Source organism: Microtus ochrogaster, unplaced genomic scaffold (genome assembly GCF_000317375.1).
Source record: "Microtus ochrogaster isolate Prairie Vole_2 unplaced genomic scaffold, MicOch1.0 UNK46, whole genome shotgun sequence".
Taxonomy (NCBI): domain Eukaryota; kingdom Metazoa; phylum Chordata; class Mammalia; order Rodentia; family Cricetidae; genus Microtus; species Microtus ochrogaster.
Genome location: NW_004949144.1, coordinates 2,721,514 through 2,742,624, shown reverse-complemented (window position 1 = coordinate 2,742,624; position 21,111 = coordinate 2,721,514). Strand labels below are relative to the sequence as shown.

General features: G+C 38.3%; 1 protein-coding gene across 2 annotated transcripts in view; it reads left to right on the top strand.

Moving 5' to 3' along the window:
• LOC101992934 (C-type lectin domain family 2 member E-like) overlaps positions 1 to 11,889 on the top strand; it is a 13,152-nt gene extending 1,263 nt beyond the window's left edge. Inside the window, exons 2-7 of one of the 2 annotated variants that reach the window (XM_013354500.1) lie at positions 4,556 to 4,681; positions 6,108 to 6,173; positions 8,138 to 8,322; positions 8,786 to 8,892; positions 10,256 to 10,403; positions 11,674 to 11,810. In XM_013354500.1, coding sequence (XP_013209954.1) covers positions 4,556 to 4,681; positions 6,108 to 6,173; positions 8,138 to 8,322; positions 8,786 to 8,892; positions 10,256 to 10,397 — 626 coding nt within the window. In that variant the 3' untranslated portion in view covers positions 10,398 to 10,403; positions 11,674 to 11,810. Of the gene's footprint in view, positions 1 to 4,555; positions 4,682 to 6,107; positions 6,174 to 8,137; positions 8,323 to 8,785; positions 8,893 to 10,255 lie in introns of both variants that reach the window. The other variant, XM_005369226.3, reaches the window with a different exon arrangement.
• The last annotated feature ends 9,222 nt before the right edge of the window (positions 11,890 to 21,111 follow it).

The window sequence follows — 21,111 nt, the reverse complement described above, 5'->3', positions numbered from 1 at the left end:
CAGGGTTTCTCTGTGGTTTTGGAGCCTGTCCTGGAACTAGCTCTTGTAGACCAGGCTGGTCTCGAACTCACAAAGATCCGCCTGCCTCTGCCTCCCAAGTGCTGGGATTAAAGGCGTGTGCCACCACCGCCCGGCTACATAGATGTTTTTCAGCTAGGTCAAATAGCTCTATAACTGAAAATATTTCCATCCTCCTTACAGACCCCCCATCCCCAAACAAACACTCCACAGTTCATTTGAGATGAGGTAGCACAGCCTGTGGATTTTTCTTACCATTTTTTCTATGTGCTTTGATATTTTCCATAACAACATTTTTGTTTTAATTAAAAAAAAATCAAAACAGAAACAAAGCAAAACAAAAAGTAAAGAAAGAAAGCAGTGAGAGTTGTCAGTTAGAAAACAGCTTCTGGTGACTTTTAGCACACCAAAGCACATGCTGACCTCCAGGCTTACTCAGTGCCTGTGGCCCATCTCAGCTCTTTCCAATCTGCCTCCTACCCTAAACTCCATATCTTGGACTTCCCTCTCCCAGTCTCGGTGCACTATAATCCTGCCATGCTTTCTCTTACCTCCCCCCCTTTACTCCTTCTCTTGGTCTTCACTCTTATCTTCTTCTCCCCTGGTCTCTCCCCCTCCCTTGTCTTCATCTCTGCCCCCTCCTTTTCTCTTTGTCATCCAGTTTCAGCTGCTGGCCATCTTAGTCTACTACATTCTTTCACAGCTCTGAACTTTTCCTGAGGCCTCTCACTGTACTCTTCTTTATGTCTACAATTTAAACCTTCCCCTTAACTATACCATTGCATAAACGTTTATATGTTCGTAAACTTTCAGAACATATGTAACTATGAAGTCTTCATCATAGTCACATTATAGACTCGGACCTCACTCTCGTACCCCAGTGCCCTTCTCTAGAAACTCTTTTCCTCTGTACACAGCCTATGGCATCTTTGCCTTTTCAGTGCAGAAACACTTGCTTTTCAAGAATGTCATACAGCTGGATCCCTGCTTTAATCATGCATTTGAGATTAATCCACAGTACATTCCGGTCATATGTCAACTATGAACACAGTAGCTATAGGAGAAGTGGTTTGATAACATGATTGATTGAGGTGTGAGATGTAAATTCAGAGTTTGTATTTCAAACCTGAACACAAAAAGAATTTTCAAACAGGTCAGGGAAACCTTTCAGAAACCTAGCGGATAAGAGAATGAGCAAAAGGAGAGCAGGTAGTGGAAATTTATCAGCAGAGAACAAGTGACCTGTCGTCAGATTCTCCAAGGAAACTGCACATGGACTGGGTAAGACTTTGTTGCTGTTTGGGATTTGGTGGTGATGGTAGTGGTGGTGACTTCACACATGAGTTTTAACTCACATCTAAAGTCAATAAAACAGTTACCTGTATTTGGTTATCTCCTGCTTTTGTGCATGTTCCAGGGACTAAATCCAGGATATCAGGCTTGAATATAATACACTTTTTTTCCCACTAAGCCACCTTGCTAGCCATGAATGACTGCTTTTGTTGCCAACTACTTAAGGGTTACTAAAGTGGACATCAAATTTTTGCTTAAGGATCTCTGGGAACAGAAAGCTGAAGAACATTTAGTCAGCACAAGAAATGGGCAAATGCAAGCCCGAGGTCCAGTTTTTCTTTTCAGTCACTTCCTCGGGTCTGAGTAATATTGTTTCACTTTGTCACAAGCTCAGGGATATTTGAGTTGTTGCAAACACAGACTACATTCATAAAGCTGCTAGAATGCAGACAGGCTTCTTTATGTAAACACAGGCATTTCCCTTAGATCTAGGTTATGAGGGAAATGAATTCAAATTTTAGCAAACCACTAAACTATGTTTCTCCCAAACATTGGTAATATTGACCATTTTAAAAAAGATGTATTTAATGCAGCTTATCACTTTTGGTATATTTTTATTTTTAAAAATCAATGTGGCTTTTATTAAATGTATAGTCTATGAACTGTAAACTGGGTAAGGTGGACAGTTTTTTAGGTAGAGAATGGAAGGTATCTCTTCTATATATGATGCTAAGACAGTTTCTTCCATACCTCATTTATTGAACAATAAATCATGCAAAAGGGATAATGATGTAAATATGAAGTCTGTTGTATGCTATGAATTTGTTTTATTACCATCGGTTAATAAGCAATCTGCTTTGACCTACGGCAGTATAGAATATAGCAAATCAGGCTATCCAAGCAGAGATAGAGGAGGAAAAAAGGTGGAGTCAGCCAAGTGCCATGTAGCTGCCAATATAGAAAGATACAAGAAACTTACTGGTAGGCCACAGCCTCATGGTGGTACAGAAATAAAAATGGGTTAATTTAAGATATAAGAGCTAACTAGGAAAATGCTTGAGTCATTGACCAAACAGTGTTATAATTGATATAGTTTCTGTGTGATTATTAGAGTATAGCCAGCCGGGAAACAAAAAAGCAGTCTCAGTTTGCAAGTTTCATGGGTAAAGAAAGGATGCTATTTCCTCTGCATATGATGCTAAGACAGCTGGTTCCCATGATGATGACTCATACCTCACTCATTGTATCATAAATGACTAAAAATGGACAAAAGACACAAACATGAAGACTAGAACTTTAAATCTATTTGAAGAAGAAGCTTGTCAGTGCATTTGTCTCAGACAGAGATTTCTTAACCCACACATAGGAAAATAAAATAAATTTAGTATTTCTGATCCCTGACAAAAAGAATCAAAAGATAAACATGTACTGACAAGAATTTTATATTTTCTTGTTGATGTTTATTTTTTTCATTCTCTCAAAAGAAATTGTACCTACAATATGTTGAGATCTTTAGGAACCCAATGAAAGGAAACAGAGAATTGACTCAGAGTTTAAAAGCCCTTGTTGCTCTGCCAACAACTGAATATGAGCATGTTATACTTCATGTACAATTTTGTGTTTGGCAGTACTGTGAGAGCTGTAGTACTTATATTTGTTTACATTTGGCAATTGCTAGTGTATAAAAATGCAAATTATTTTAAGCATTGATATTGTATCCTGCCTCATTGTAAACTCATTCATTCTTTTTAGGGCTCTTCCAAAAGACTCTTTAGAACTTTGTATGTAGATCCATCCATGTTGTCTGAACAGTAACACTTTCATCTCTCTTTGTGGAGCATGACACTTATTTCACTTTCTCATCCTTATGTCCTGCATAGTAACCTAAGAGTCATGCTAGAATGGTGAGCAGACATCCTTGCCTTGCTCTGGGTGACTGGGGGAGAGCATTCATGCTGACTTTAGTTATAGTTTTGTTTTCATTTATTCTGGATAGCTCCTGTTAGGTTCAAAAAATTCATTTAATTACCTATATGCTGAAAGTTCTTACTATGGATTTACAGTTACTTGTGTATGTACTTTGCTGAAATGATCCTTTTTTATTTTCTTATTCTGCTTATATGTCAAACTGCATTTAGTTACTTCATTATAAAAAATAGAAGATACATTGATAGAAAGATAGATAGATAGATAGATAGATAGATAGACAGACAGACAGACAGACAGATAGACTGACAGATGGACAGACAGATGATGGATGGATGAATAGATAAATAAAGAGATAGATAGAAAGATAGATAGATAAATGATAGACAGACAGAAAGACAGATATATAGAATGAGGTCTATTTTAGTCCATCTAATTTTCAAACTCAATATTTAGCCGAGAATAATGTCAAACTCCTGATTCTCCTGCCTCCACCTCCCAAGTGCCCGAAGAACACTCCTTTGTCACCCCAGCTTACATACTGATTTTCTTTTCATTAATATTATTATTACAGACCCATTCGTCCTAACCTGTTCTCTTCTTATAGCACTAAAAGTTTTTTTTGTTGTTATTTTCTATTTACCATTATCTTCACTGTTTCTGTTTATTCCTCTTTCATTTGTGCCTAATTCAATAACTATTGACTGAGATTTCTGTCCTGCCCAGTTTTGCAGCCATTTAGTACCAAAGAAAACACAGAGGTCTACATTAACCATAAACTGGTTGGCCTATTATCTCAGGCTTTTTATTAACTCTTATAACTTATAGTAGCCCATAAGTCTTGTCTGTGTAAGCCACGAGGCTTGGTACCTTTATCAGTAAGGCATTCTCATCTTGCTTCCTCTGTGGCTAGATCATGACTACAGACTGAGCTTTCCTCTTCCCAGAATTCTCCCTTTTTGCTGCCCCACCTCTATTTTCTTCCTGGTCTCCCTGCCACTACTTCCTGCCTGGTCACCCCACATATACTTCCTGCATGGCTATTGGCAATCAGTATTTCATTAAAATACAAGTGACAAATGTTTACAAAGTATGAGACCATTTTCCTAGAGCAAATAACTAGATAATTGTGGCAAAAAAAAAGTGTTTCTCTTTTCTCTAGTGTTTTTCAAGCCAAGGACATCATTTATGGACCAGGAACTTTTGTGAAGGGCATTTGCTCAAGTGGAGTAGAAGTGAAATTTACAGTTAATTCTGGGTATTTTTTTTTTTTCCTGAAAGATTCCTGAGGTTAATATTCTGATATTTATATTTTCAGGTAAAAAGCATCAAGGAAAATGTCTCAGAATCATCTCCACTGAGCCTCCTGTTAAGCTTTATTGCTGCTATGTAGTGATCATGGTTCTCACTGCAGCTGTAATTGCACTTTCTGTTGCCTTGTCAGGTATGTGACTCATTGTCCAAATTCTGCAACATTCTACACATTGATGTGGCGACCCAAAAATGTGAGCCTATTTCTATCCCGGCTGAAGGTCAGAGAGTTTCACCTTGTTGATAGTTGTTAACAAAGAGTGGCTACACACCCTGACCTAGGGTGTGGCTACTTGGCCTTTCTGACATTAAGATATACTATACAAGTTGGTCCACTCCCCCTGACTAATGGTCAGGAAATTCAAGCATACTTTGGTTCTTTCTTCTGAAATAGGAGGCTTGGCCTTGGGAGTTGCTGCCTTCAAGATACTTGGTGTAGGATGGTTTCACTGCATAGACCACAAAATGCTTATTGGAGTAATGGCTTGATGACTCAAAGTATTGAAGCAAATAACTGTTCTAGTTGTCCCTTTGACCATGTTAAAGAAGTCTTTTGTCTTCTTAGTATTGAGATATAAAAATATATAGAATATTGAATGTGGATGATTTCGGTATTCACTTGAACAGCCCCCCAGTACTATCCTATGTTTTCTGTTTTATTATTTTCACTCATGTCTTTGTACCCTTTATCAACTTTTCTAATCCCCATGTCCCTAACCTTGTAAGTGGTATTATTGTCAAAGCTGGTCTCTGATACACTCGCATTTTCAGTCATTCTTACTGATCCCTGTGAGCCAAGCATTGTGGGAAAGGCTCTAGAGGTAGCATACAGGAAATTCCTCTTCTCTGGAAATTTAGGGTCTAGCAGAAAGATGCAGTGAAAAAACAGCACAGGCTGCGGTGTGCACAGGAGGCGAGGCTCAGAATCCCTGGGAAGAGGACATTCAGCAACCTTTAAACAGAGGTGAAGCAGAACTGTTCAATTCAGTGAGCAAGAAAGCTCAAGGAGGAAAGCTCAAGAGGGCTGATGCACCTGAGAGAAGTGAGGAAGTGAAAAGTGTTTGGTTGGAAGAATGCACAGAACCCCACACCACATGACTCTTGATTTCAGTTAACGTCTTCAACCACGGTTTGAAAACATTAAACAGACAGTTCTAGAAGTATGCTTTTCATAAGCTTTTCTTAGGTGTGGACTGTTCAGAATTATCTGATAAAATTTGTACAACTTTTTGTCATAGCTCAAATAAATGTTTTGTGATATTGCTTCATAAAATCAACGTTATCCAAGTCAGTGAATAATAAACAGGCCTAAACATTTGCAAACAACTTCCAAAAAGTTTTACTCAGTATAACATAAACTATTACACAGCTCTGAAAAGAGTCAAATGAAAAGAAGTTACAGTCATCCTCACTGTCTGTTACATTTGTCCCTTTCACTGAAGCCTCGGTGTATGTGGTATGAGAACTGGGGACAAAGACAGAAAATTCCCTTCTACTAAAAATTAGTAGGGGAGCCATTTCTGATATTTAATTTCTCTGATGAAATCACTTATTTCTAGGATTTAGAAGACCTTTAGAAGAACAGTGCCTTCCTTCTACTCATTTAAAGGATGAAAAAGCTGAAGGTATGACAGAAAAATGTTATTCTTCTAAGCTGTTCTCTGAAATTCAGAGCTTCTTATACACATACACACACATGCACATACACAATCACTCTATTGTGATAGACTTACAAATGAACACATCATACAGCTCCATTAGCATAGCCACTCCAAGACCTGTCAAATCCTGAACCCTATGTATCTCACTGAACTCCCACACATAATAGCAATTCTGATGCTATGGAGCTTTGGTTATTATTTTAGACTTTCACTGTCAATCACATTTTTTATTCACTTATTCACATAAAAAACATGGTAGAGTTGAAATTACAAATACAATTCTCTTTATAACCCTTTCTTACAACTACAAGCCACTTGCTGCCTCCTGTCATTCATTGTCACTTTACACTACTCTTCCTTGTTCCCCTTACAATGTAGTAAAATACTCACACTCACAGCTATTTACACTGTACATCACAGGACAGGACTCCTTGTAATAGAGTACATGGGTCTCTTTATTTTTGAGTTTGGGTGACCGCACTTGATAGCAAACATTTGAAATACACTCACTTTCCCTAAATTTCATTTTTCTTTATGAATGAGTAACATTATGCTTTGTATGTGTAACACATTTAATGATCTTTTTAGCTGATAGCTATTCAGGTCAGGTCTATATCATATCTATTTTACATAAGGACACAGTAAACATGGATGTACAAATATCTCTGTGGTAGGATGTCAGATTGTCTCTATATATGCCCAGGAATGGTAAAGCTGTGACACATAATATGTTTACTTCAAATTTTTTTGAGGAATATTCAGCTGACTGTATCAATTCATACTCCCACCATCAGAGAATTACTATACATATTTCTGCACACTTTTCTAACATCAATTATCAGATTTTTTTAAGATAGCCATTCTGTGTTGCTCTAACAAAAACCAGCATGTGTACACACTCATACACACACACACTCATACACACACACAATGCTAGTGAGGAAGAATTATAGGGAAACTTGATATAAAAGATCTATTTTGATATGCCCATGTTCTACACACTGTCATTTCTTCTATAGTAAAATTCAGGCAAGGTGAGAAAACTTTTTTTGAAGAGAAAAGAGGAAGTGAAGTATTATCGGAAAGGAAGATATAGGGTCCAGGAATAAGGAATAGTCTTTTTAAGGGAATGAGAACCACTGAAGGAAGGCCCAGACTCAAACAGTAGGCAAAGACAAAAAGCACTTATTCCAGGATGCAGGATCTACTACGTGTACAAAATGGTAACCTGCAACAAAGACCCACAGGTCCATTTTAGCATAGCTAGGTAAATTCCACGAAAAAAGCTGTTTCATTTCTCATGTTACATTAAGAGATTTTTTTGACCATTGTTTTTTCATATTTGGGCATACTTGGGCAAGTCCAGGCTTGTTTGAGGGGTTACAGGAATTGCCCTTTTTTAGTCATTGCTTTGAGGTACTGTGGGGTTGATTCAGGCCATGGATGTGCTCTGTGCTCTCTCTCTTGTCCTTGTGTTCAGGATGTTGTTTATCAATAGCCCATTTTGTAAGATACTGCATCTTAACTTTTAAAATGAAGGAAGTTTAAACTTCTCAGTTCTAAGGAGCTGATGGCCTAGAAATGATTTTCTTGCATGGCACGGTGTCTTTAGTTCCAGCACATGGGAGGCACAGCCAGCAGGATAAATACAAGCTCCAGACAAATGTAGTCTACACGGTGAGATCCAGGAAAGGGGATGTAACAAGACTCTTTCTTAAAACACAAAATATAAAGGAGAATAAAGCATTTCTTCATAGCCCACTGGAAGACCTTGGATTTGGGACCATCATGCGTGAATGGGTCTTCTAGTGATAAACTGGAGCACAGTATAAACACATAAACCCCAAATGAGATTTGCATGGCTAGCAAAAGAGATGTACCATGAAAATGTTTCTTTGCTTTATTTCATTGCACTGTCTGCATTTTAGTGAGAAAGGAAAAACAAGTCATGTTGACCCCTGGATCTTGCTATGCGAACTGCCCAAATGGCTGGATTGGATTTGGAAACAAATGTTTTTATTTTTCTGAAGAACAGAGAAACTGGACAGTCAGCCAGGCCTACTGTAGGGCACAGGCAGCTGAACTAGCTCGATTTGACAGCCTGGAGGAGCTGGTAAGAATGATCAAGAATTGGTTTGTTGTTTGTTCTATTGAATGTGTATTATCTCTAAAGTTGTTGCTTCTGACTGGAGCCCTGAGACCTCCTAAAGCCATGTTCTCATGTTGTGCTCACAGTCAATCTACATGGCCAGACAATCCACTTAGATACAAGATAATCATGGACGTCTTTATCCAAGTTGGCAGGTATTACATAGTGAATGTAGTAATTGTTAATAATGGAAAGAATAGGTTTAATGAGGGGTGTTTTTAGCCATGGAAAAATTGAGGAGCCAACAATATACTTTGGATTATTAATATAATTTCATAGAGTGAAAACAGAGTGTTATGATGTTCCAAAGGTGATTACCATCAAATACAACCTGCTGCATTTCAGAAAGGAGGCTGTAGGGCAGAGAGACTGAAGGGTCATTTGAAACAGAGGGACACTTGATTTTACTTTTAATGTTTTATGACAGAATTTCCTCAAGAGATGTGCATCGTATCCTCCCCACTGGATTGGCTTGTATAGAGAGTCATTGCAACACCCTTGGAAGTGGACAGACAACACTGAATATAATAATTTGTATGTTTTCAGATTATTTTTTCCTACTGCTTTTCTGTGTTGTGATGTGTGAATTGTGGCTTTGAGAAATAAAAGTCAGTGTCATGTTCTACCAATTGTTCTGGAAAGCAAGAAACATAAGCCGGTGGTCTTGAGGTTTTCTCTGAGGCAGGGTATGTGGTTAAATGCAAGAGCCAATCCCTAGCAAGCTCTACAGTCTTACAGATTTACACCATTGGATGCTCAATGCTTTGAATTATATTTATTGTTAATAAGAAATTGATTGAGAGATAGCAGGACAAGAAGAGTTTGGGCAAAACAGAGCGACACAAAGATAATGATAGGAGGAAGAATGGCAGAGTCAGGGAAGTCTCCAAAGATGCCAGCCAGCCCCCAGCAAGCAGGATGTGTAAAAAATGAGGTAGCAAGCTATGAGATTTTGACAAACCATAAATAGAAATATAGGTTAATTTAAGTGTAAGAGTTAGCCCATAGTAAGCCTGAGCATTTATAAATAATTTAAAGTCTCTGTGTGGTAGTTTGTAAGCAGTCGCTGGAACAGGGAGTGGAAGGTAAAGGCAGGAATACTTCCAACTACTTGCTCTCCTATTTATTATTCATCATCTTCAAAGCATTTACCTTGTGTGATTTGACTCAAAATCTTTAACATTTTGATGCCATCAGGGGATAATCTTTTTTGCTCCATCATCAATGTAAAACACTTTCTCCTGAGAAATGACCTTGTGGCATGTCTACAGAACTGTAGATGGGCTGCGAGGGTTCTAAAATTTCAGAAAGCCATTGCAGAATGGCTGGGGCAGGACTTGCCAGGCAACTGTTTACACAGTTGTACCTGTTCTCACATACAGAGACTCCTGGCACATTAGGAACCTCCTAGAAAGTCTGTACTAAGACAGCTCTTAGACATGAGCATTGATAGCCATTTTGAATGGAGCCACTTTACTGAAATGACAAAACATATGCCCAGTCATTTCCATCATTAAATCCCTGTTAGCAATTTACTATGAAGGGAGATTTCAGCATTAGTATACATGTGTAAAATACTTCAAGGTAGAATTTAACATCAGCCACAGTGAGGCAAGCCAGGGTGGCAATTCCTTTGAACATGGCAGCAGGCAGCTGTCAAATGCCTTAGATACACATTACATGGTTCAATATGGATCACTGGCAATGGTGTAGTGTTCAAGTTGAATCATGGGATGTAAAAGACACTAGATGAAAACCAATATTGATTCCTCATGGACTCTGCTTTTCTCTTATTTATTCTGGAAATAAGCAATGGAGGTGGGTAAAATTTCATTGCAGAAGTGCTGACTTTGTAGAAATTTAGTTTTTTTTTGTTTTTTTTGTTTTTTTTTTTTAGGGAACGTGTTTTTGGAGGTGGCCTTATAGGTACACTGTATGACTATATAATTGCCAATGACTTCAGCTACTCAAGAGAATATTGGATTTGTAACAAGTTCAACAGTCGTACTTTACACTACTCAATGTCCATTTTTCTTTAATCTAAGGTAGGGAAAGTGTCAAAGCATTTGTTAGAAATCTATTACATGTTACCCATGGTGAGTCTCCATTTTTGAACTGCTAATACCAGTATACAAAATCAATTTGTATTGTGTGATAACATCAAGGATAAAAACTATCTTAGAGTACAACCCTTAGAGGTGCTTGGGAGACCATAGATGATTTTAAGTTAAATAGGTGTTCAGGTAGAAGTTGGTACACGTATCTGAAAGCTAAAGTACAAAAACAATATTAGTGACCTCTACTTTATGTCCAATTATAAACATTTGTCATTACTTCCTCTTTTGAAGGCCTGGCACTTTAAGAATTGAAGGGCAAGTGAAACCATGTAAATATTTCAATAATCCCAGGAAAGATAATTTGTTATTCCTTTGAATATTTTCTGGAACATTCAACATATTTTACAAAATTGAATGACAAACATAAAGGGAAATCTAGATGGGATTAAAATCAATACCATACAAACTATAATTGAGTTCATTATGAATACTCTCAAAATGTTTTTGGAATATTCTCAGTACAATTTTTTAATTACAAGTGATCAATAACTATTACAAGTAATGCCATTTTACTTTATCTATTTAATTTTTAAAAATTCCATATTTAAGAGTGCCATTTTAATGTATTTTTATTTGACACTGAAGCATCATAAACATTTGACTTCTAATGTTAACATATTATTGAGTTCTAAGTACAAAATACTTAAGTTTTTGTTTGATCTTTCACTGCACTGCACTGATAAGTCCCCACAAGAACAAGATTATGGGTCACAAACATCAGTTTAGTTAACATTGTCTTTTGATTTGTGCCTTTAATCCCAATGCCTGGGAGGCAGAGGTAGACAGATTCTTGTGAGTTCAAGGTTTGGTGGCACACACCTTTTATCCCAGCACTTGGGTGGCATAGGCAGGTGGATCTCTGTAAGTTCAAGGACAGTCCAGTTTACAGACTGAGTTCCAGGACAAAGATACACAGAAACCATGTCTCAAAAACCCAAAAATTAAAAATAAAAAAAATAGAGTTTAAAATAAAGCCGCATAAAGATGGAAAACACACAGAGAATCTGCATACTGTATGTTATTATGCTCTCTTTAAATTGTTTGAATGCTGAGGAAGGAGCAACAGTTGCTAAAATACATTTGTTTGCAAATGCTCCTGAACTAATCCAAGATATGTATTTTGAAAATACCTTTACTACAACACTGAAGTCAAAAGGTGTGTTACTTTGGAGAAGAGGATTTGATTTTGTTTCCACAGGAAATGAGAGGCCATGGATTCATTCTGAGTTAAGAAAAATCATGTTTGATAAAGGAAGACAAATCTGAGAAATCTCCAGTAGGATCAGGTGGCCCAGATGTCAGAGTTCTACAACCAGAACAGATTCAAGACTGCTGCCTAAGATGATCAAGACTCACAGGATATTCCAGTCAGGACTTGGTCATAACTCTAAATTTTCTTTAGGTCCCCATAAGATTATCAGTGCCCTCAACCAGCTGGAAGTAGCCTTGAAAACTATGTCCACATTCCCAAAAATCGACTATGGATGTTCTTGTTTTCTTAAAAAAATAAAAGAAGGGAAAATGGTGTGAGACAATTCTATATTCTATCAATTATATTTTAAATAAATGCTGATTGGCTGATAGCCAGGAAGAAAGTACAGGCAGGAAAACCAGACAGGAAGAAGAGGCAGAGAAATGAGAGTGGGAGTATTCTGGGAAGAAGGAAGCTCTTCCCCCTAGTTCTTCCCAGATCACCAAAGAAGCAGGATGTGACCTACCCCACTGAAAAAGGTATTGAGCCATGTGGCTAACATATACTAAAATAATGGGTTAATATAGTTATAAGAGCTAATACAAAGTCTGAGCTAACTGGCCAATCAGTTTATATCTAATGTGGAATCTCTGTGTGATTTTTCTCTGGGACTAAATGGCTGGGGGGACTGAGCAGGACAGAAACCCCAACAAGCCTGACCCTCATGCTACAGACTTGTATATATATGCTGAATCTACTCACACATGTTTGGCAAGCATACCCTACTAATCTCTTATACCATTCCTTTCTATAATCTTTATTTTGTAATATGGTTTCTCTTTAATTCTCAGATGCTGGAATTATAGTTATGTATCACCACATAGGGTTTATCTTAGTATTTATTTTTAAATGCCTACTATTTTCATATTAATTTTTTGTTTGGTTTAAAATTTATTCATTTACGTATATGAGTGTTCTGTCTACATATATGCCTGCATGTCAGAAGAGTGTAGGAGGAGGCTACTAGTTCTTTCCAGCTGCCTGATTAGCTTACATCTGAAATAATCACAAAGAAACTGTACTAATTAAATTACTACTTGATACATTAGCTCTAGCTTTTTATTGGCTAATTCTTACATCTAAATTTAACCCATTTCTATTATTCTATGCATTGCCACATGGCAGTGGCTTAACCGGTAATATTTCCAGCATCTGTCTCCAGTGGGACCATAGCATCTTTCCTGCCCTCTTTTCTCCCAGGATTCAGTTACATTTTCCCCACCTACCTAAGTTACCTGTTGAGGCCAAGGCAGTTTCTTTATTCATTAAAGGTAATCACAGCACACAGAGGGGACTCCCACATCACCTCCCTTTTTCTGTTTAAACAGAAAGAAAGGCTTTAACTTTAACATAGTAAAATTACATATAAAAATGGTATCAATTAAGAATTACAGTTACAATATTTATATCTACCTTATCTTTTATCAGAACTAAGGAAAACTATAACTATATATTCTTCAACTCCATCAAAGACTCCAAAAGGATATGATATTACCTAAGTAAACTAAAAGTACATTGTAAGCAATTTCCAAAACTCTAGAATTGACAGAGACTTCTCAATATCTGGACAGTCACCCAAAGTTTTCTGTACCATTGGGGCATACATCATACAGGCCCATAATATCCAACAGACTTTTCTACAAAGCAGGAAATTTTATGACAGTCCTACCTCTACTGGCAGTATGTCTGTCAAAATTTTCTGTGTCCTGCACAATTTCTAGCAGACTCTTTCCTGAAGCCAGAACTCTGAAGGGACTTCTCAACTTAAGGCAAGTTCAGCAGTCATTTCTCCGTGGGTCCTGCATGTCCACTGAAGCAGTCCAGGCTAGAGCAGTTTCTTGCCCAAATGGCTAACCAACTCCATAAAGAGCCTTTTCAATGCCCATCATCCTCTTAAGTAGATTGGTACTGCCAGGAGCAGATGTGTCTCACCATCATGAAAAGTCCTAACTGCTTAAAGCATTTTAAATGCCAAATTCTGAAGTTCTCTGAAAGATTTGAAGAATACCTAATACTTTGAGATTTTGACAAAGCATAAATAGAAATATGGGTTAATTTAAGTGTAAGAGTTAGCTCATAGTAAGCCTGAGCATTTATAAATAATTTTAAGTCTCTGTGTGGTAATTTGTAAGCAGTAGTTAGAACAGGGACTATATTTTTATGTCTAAAAAATGTAACTAACATGACTAAAATCTTGACTATTTTTAGATGACTATCTATTAACCTATATTTCTTAATTATACATTACAGTTTTAAATAAACTACACAATCACAATATCTTAATAAAGAGCAGAAATATACATACAAATTTCATACAGAAATATATACAAATATACATGCAAATATTCATACATATATTTATATACACATGTAAATATATACACATATAAACATACAAATATTCATACAGAAATATACATACAAATACACATAAAAATTGCCCTTAATTTGTATCAAGAAACCAAGATCCATATTAATGCAAAGCATTCATATCTATATCATATCACCCTTTAAATATAAACAAACAATTATAAGTGATATTTGGAAATATAAGCCTCATTCTATCCATACTGCTTTCTGATGTTTGGGGACTCTTTTTTATCAGGTGTTTCATGGTGTATAGTGTCATCTCTGTCAGCAGTTGGGCAATGTATTTTCTTTGTGGGGGTGTTCACAGTCACCTTTCAGGCAGTCTTGTTCCATGAAACCATATTGGTCTGGAAGCAATACACAGGTTCTCATCTTCTGTGAAAACAAGAGAAGAACCTCTTTTCCAAAGCAACATATTCTTAGATTCAAATGTGTAAGTTATGATACCTTTATAATATATGTGCTTGTTCAGCTTGAGAGCCCATACAATGAAATGTCTCTCTGTACTTAGCTCCTTCACAGTCAAAAAATTCAAAGAAAACACAATAATGTGCATAATCCAGACTCTCTGTGAATTTTCCATTTTTACTGGCTTATTTTTCTTTACTTCTTTTAATCTTTGACTCTCTGTACTCTCTCTCTTTAAAGCCTTTTTTACTCCTTTTTAAACTCTCTATACTCTTTTTTTTCTCTCTTCCAAGCCTATGTGTATTTATCTAACACTTTGACTCATCTGGATTTGGCTTTATTGCATAACTATGATTATTTACTGTCCAAGAACACTTTTTTTTAAATGGGAAGTGTTTCTTAAGTTTAAGCTGTGTCAGTAGTATGGCATATACAGTACTTCCTGCTTGCCAGCCCAGGCTAAAAAATGAGCTGTGTATTACTATGGTTTTTATGGTACTCCCTTCTTGATCAACACAGTCCAGCATGGCAAAACAGCTTGCACCTCTGAGCCACATATACTACTTTGGTTCCAGGCATAAAGCTGGTCCATGTTGTGATCAAGCAAATTGAAGCACACTACTCACAAACCCCATCCAAATGTTCCTTCTCCTGATAGATGATGGGGGAGAGTCTTCTGTTTTGTGTTAATTTCATTGGTTAAATAAAGAGACTGCCTTGGCCCTGATAGGACAGAATATTAGGTAGGTGGAGTAGACAGAACAGAATGCTGGGAGAAAGAAGCCAAGTCAGGCAGTCGCCATGATTCTCCCACCAGACACAGACATAGGTTAAGATCTCCCTGGTAAGCCACCTCATGGGGCTACACAGAATATCAGAAATGGGTTAGATCAATATGTAAGAGCTAGCCAATAAGAGGTTAAAACCAATGGGCCAAGCAATGTTTAAAAGAATACAGTTTCCATGTAATTATTTTTGGTAAGGCTAGCCTGGTGGTGGGACGCAGCCTGCTGCTCATATTACAACAGAGTGGCACCCTATAAATTAAAAGAAATAAAGAAAAATAAGCCACATAAAAATGGAAAATTCACAGAGAGTCTGGATTATGGAAATTGTGTTTTCTTTAAAATTTTTGACTATGAAGGATCTAAGTACAGAGAGACATTTCATTATATGGGCTGCCAAATGGAACCAGAATGGATATCATGAGGGTATGATTTCAGAATTTGGGTCTAAGGATGTGATGCTTTGGAGAGGGTCTTCTTTTGTTTTCACAGAGGATGAGACCCTGTGGATTGCTTTTATCCCAATATGGTATAATAGACCATGCCTTCCTGAAAGGTTGCTGTGAACACCCTCAAAAAATTGCTTCCATCAACTGCCCACTGAGATGAACCTGGCACACAGGTTACACCCTAAACTTTGATTAACAGCGCCCCTATTCAGCAGAAAGCAGTTTGGAGAAAAATAACTACGCCCATGTTCCCAAATATTATTTATAAATGTTCTTTTACACTTAAAGGGGGATATGATATAGATATAAATAATTTGCATTGGTATGGATTTTAAGGTCAATTTTGTTATATATATATGTATTTCTGATCTTGATTAAGGTATTGTGATTGTGTAGTTCATTTAAAATGTAATGTATGATTAGGAAATATAGACTGTTAATGGATAATCAACAATAATAGTCAACCTTGTAGTCATGTTAGTTAAATTTTCTAGATATATAAAGATATATTTCAGTTAGATAGGCATTCTTCATATCTCTCAAAGACTGCAGAATATGGCATTTAAAAAGCCGGGCGGTGGTGGCGCACATCTTTAATCCCAGCACTTGGGAGGAAGAGGCAGGTGGATCTTTGTAAGTTCGAGACCAGCCTGGTCTACAAGAGGTAGTTCCAGGACAGGCTCCAAAAGCACAGAGAAACCCTGTCTCGAAAAACCAAAAAAAAATATGGCATTTAAAATATTTTAATAATTTAGGGCTTTCCATGACAATAAGACACATCTGCTCCTGGAAGTACCAATCTACTTCAAAAGGAAGATGGACATCAAAGGGGCTCCTTATGGAGTTCGTTAGCCATTTGGGCAAGAAACTGCTCTTGCCTGGACTGTTGCATGAACTGGACACAAAGAACCTTCAAAAAGAGGACTGCTAAACATGCCTAAATGTGAGATGGTTTTTCGGGGTTCCTGACACATGAAAGAGTCTGTGAGACATTCTACAGGACACAGCAGATAGTGACTGAACTGTCTTTAAAATTTCCTGCTTCATAAAAATGTCTGCTGGATACTATGGGCCTGAAGGCCAAAGATGGATGCCCCAACGGTACAGAGGAACTTTGGGTCTGTCCAGGCAGCGAGATGTCTCTGTCATTTCTAGAGTTTTGAATTTCCTTGTTTGCTTAGGAAATATTATATCCTTCTGGAGTCTTTGATGGAGTTGAAGAATAGTTAGTTATAGTTATTGTTTTCCTTAGTTATGATACAAGATAAAATAGATATACATATTGTAACTGTAATTCTTGCTTGATAACTGTTTTGTTATATATGATTTTACTATGTAAAAGTGAAAGCCTTTCTTTTTTGTTTAAACAGAAAAAGGGGAAATGATGGGGGAGAGTCTTTTGTTTTGTGTTAATTTTATTGGTTAAATAAAGAGACTGCCTTGGCCCTGATTGGAAAGAAAATTAGGTAGGTGGAGTAGAAAGAATAGAATGCTGGGAGAAAGAGGCTGAGTCAGGATATCGCCATGATTCTCCCACTAGACACAGACACAGGTTAAGATCTCCCTGGTAAGCCACCTCATGGGGCTACACAGAATATCAGAAATGGGTTAGATCAATATGTAAGAGCTAGCCAATAAGAGGTTAAAACTAATAGGCCAAGCAATATTTAAAAGAATACAGTTTCCATGTAATTATTTCAGGTAAAGCTAGCAGATGGCTGGGAGCTGGGGTGGCAGGGAGGCAGCCTCACAGCTCCTTGCTACAGATAGAACCAGAGGTCATGCTGGCAGCTTAACCCAGAAAGCCACCATTTCAAAACAGCCATTTTTCTTTCTGCTGAGCTAAGTCAGAAAAGTCTCTGTTAAAGGAGCTGTGGCAAGCCACTAGCAAACAGCAAGAAGATGTGCTAAACTCTGTATTTTTGTGTCTAACATTCCTTTTCAAGCCCTCTCAGGTTTTATGTGGACTTAGTTGGTCACATGAGTACCAATCTGTTGTGGTGACCTGCTTGTTCTTTTTGGCCATCTGGCTAGCTTACACATGAAATAATCACATAGAAACTCTATTCATTAAATCACTGCTAGTTTCTTATTGGCTAACGCTTACATCTTAATTTAACCCATTACTAATAATCTTCATATCATCATGTGGCAGTGGCTTACCGGGTAAAATTTCCAGCATCTGTCTCCAGAGGCTCCATAGCATCTCTCCTGACCCTCCTTTCTCCCAGCATCAAGTTCTGTCTTCCCCACCTACCTAAGTTCTGCCCTATCAATAGGCCAAAGCAGTTTTCTTTATTCATTAATGGTAATCACAGCACAAAGAGGTGACTTCCACATCAGAATAGGGTGTTATAGATTGTTGTTGCCTGCCATATGTGTTATCTGGTCTCTTATGCTCTAAGAACCCTTCTTTCTCCCCTTTTTTCTCAGCACCTATGTGAGGCAGCCCTTGAAACCTCACATGAGCCCCTTATTGTACTGCTTATTAAACTCTCTAGTAAGTTTCAGCAGACCCTTCTATCATGAACTACAAGCCAGCTGGCCAAACTTATGACTTTTACTTGTGCCTCTCAATTAGTAAAGAGACAGTCCCTAAACCTTAATAAGGATTCCAAAAGTACCTTCCATATTCTCTTATCACATACAGTTATCTGGAATAAACATGAACTAACAACAAACAGAAGGTCAATAATTTGGACCAAATTATGGACCTGCTAAAGTTCTATCATATTTCTACAGTCATAGAAAATGTCCACTGCCAAAAGTACTAAGCAGACAATTTCATTACCTCGAACAGAAATAACCAAGCCTGTGAGATTACTAGAGCCATGTCTCTCACAGGCCTGCATCTCTCTCACACCCCGAACACATATTTACTTTATATACCACATTTATACTATTATGCTCAGATGCTCCATAGATTCTATCTTGTGTGCATGAATTCTTTCACCCTAATAGCCAGGCTTTCTCTCATTTAGTTAAAACTTTTTTTACAGCCCAAACCTGAGAATCTAACTTTCCTAAATGCTACCACATCTTCTTGTAAAATTTGCTATAATCAGTGGATGGTTATGTTAGATGCTATAGTAAAGATTACCAATGACTACTTCTCATCAGGGGTGCCATGGGTCCTTAACTATGATACAAAAAAGAAAATCCCCACATTGCATAAAAGTTAAATGCTCTTGAATACGGATCATGTTTTTTCAAAGCCAATAAAAACAACCTTCATAAGTTTCTGCTCAATGTAAACTGCAAGATCTAGTTGATCATAGAGGAAGCAAGTAAAGGTTACAGGTGTTTTAGAATATATTTAGGTTATATAAGAATAATTATCTCCATTTGGCAACCTGCTGGTAAGCAGTCTCTAGACTCCACCACATGGGTATTCTGGTTAAACCTTTTGGTATAGGTTTCCTGAGCTGTTGAAATATTTATTTAACAATGGCATAGATAGGGAAAGAATTCTGAGACATTTTTTACCATTTTAAATCTCTTATGCATTTTATCTCTTTTAATTACATACTTTAACAACATTCTTGCGGCGGACTTCTTGACCAGCAAGAAAGAACAACCACCACACGAGGATTCTTCTCAGATCATGCTTTAATTGGAGTGCCCTTGGTCGAAGGAGCATGAAGCGAGAGGGCCCCGAGAGCACTAAGACAGCTGCTTATATAGGGAATTGGCACACCGGTCGCCCTGTGATTGGCTGCCACCATCAGCTGACACCAGACTGCATCGGGATAGGCCCAAGAACCCTTATCCACCACGCATGTGGGAAGAGGGGGACACGCAGCTCCCAGAGGCATAGCCAAATAAGGAGTTGTTTATTTCCAACAAGACAGGATGTCAGCGCCATCTTGTAATGGTGCTCTTGTCTGGCTCCCTGCAGTTCCCCCTTATTGTTTGTGAGCACTGAGCACAGGACTAATGTCATCCAATCTGACCCTCACCTCATGGTGTGTTGGTCGATCGGGGATGGAAGATATTCTCCATGGACACACCTTCCCCTGTGCAATGGGTACTCGAGGAACCCCCGGGGGTGCAAAGGCTGTGTCACAGGAACTTACATCCGCACACCTACCCAAGTGCAATGGATCAACAGATCCCATGGGGTGCATAGGCTGTGCATGATGGAAGCCCTAAGTGTCTCTTAGTGCCGATAGCCATATCTGGGGTGAGGAGCCACACTCCAGGGTAGCTAATGCCTGAGAGATTATAACCTTATCCCAATATAGCCTTATCTCTATTGGTCTGGGCTCAAAGGCGGCAAACCAACCACAGGCACAACACACAGCCACCCAGGCAGCTTGCCAAAAACATGCCCACGCAACTGAAAGCACAGGGACCCTTTCTCTGTAATGTTATGTGCTTCTCCTAAAGGGGCCACTTCAGACTTATACATTAAAAATGGTAAATCAAGGTTTCTATTGGTGGTAAAAATCTGGGGAAAATCATGGCATCATGCCAAACAGGCATCACCTTTGGGAAGGCTGACAGGATTTCCCATCTGTGCTCCACCTTCCCCTGGATCCACATCATCAGGGATGTGAGCAGGATCTTCTTCCAGAGACTCAGCCTCATCCTTAGGAACTTCCTCGATCGTGCGTGTCAGCCGGCTCGGAACCCAAAGCGGAGCCTCTTGGCCCTGTGGAAAAACACATACAGCTCCCCTGGATCTTGCCACCACAAGATCCGGTCCATACCATTTGTTATCCAATATATCTTTCCACATCACATATTCCTTTTGTTCCATAGGGCCTGCTGCATGCTTTTCAGCTGCTGCAGTACCCTACTCATTCAGGTTTAAAAAATTAAGTGTGAAGAGAGCAAGGGAGATTCTTTCCCTGGGGGAAGTGGATTCAGCTATTCCCCCTCTTTGTTTTTGCAGAATTTCTTTAATATTTCTGTTGGCTCTCTCCACAATACCTTGTCCTTGTGGATTGTATGGAAGACCCGTAATGTGGGTCACCTGGGGCTGTGCACAAAAGGCATGAAATCCATGGGAGGTATATGCCAGGCCATTGTCTGTCTTAAAGCATAGGGGTTTTCCCCAGGCAGCCCAGGCCTCAAGGCAATGTGTTTTTACATGAGTTACCTTTTCTCCTGCTAGGGGTGTGGCATGAATAATGCCAGAGAAGGTATCCACTGATACATGCAAATATTTTAATTTGCCAAATTCAGGCACATGGGTAACATCCATTTGCCACAATGTGTTAGGTTGCAGCCCTCTAAGATTGACCCCAACATTGGGGGGTGCAAAAAGGTCACACATGAAGAGCAGGCTTTAACTATTTCTCTGGCTATCTGTCTGGAAATATGAAATTTTCTTCTAAGGGTATTGGCAGGCACATGCCAAAGCTTAT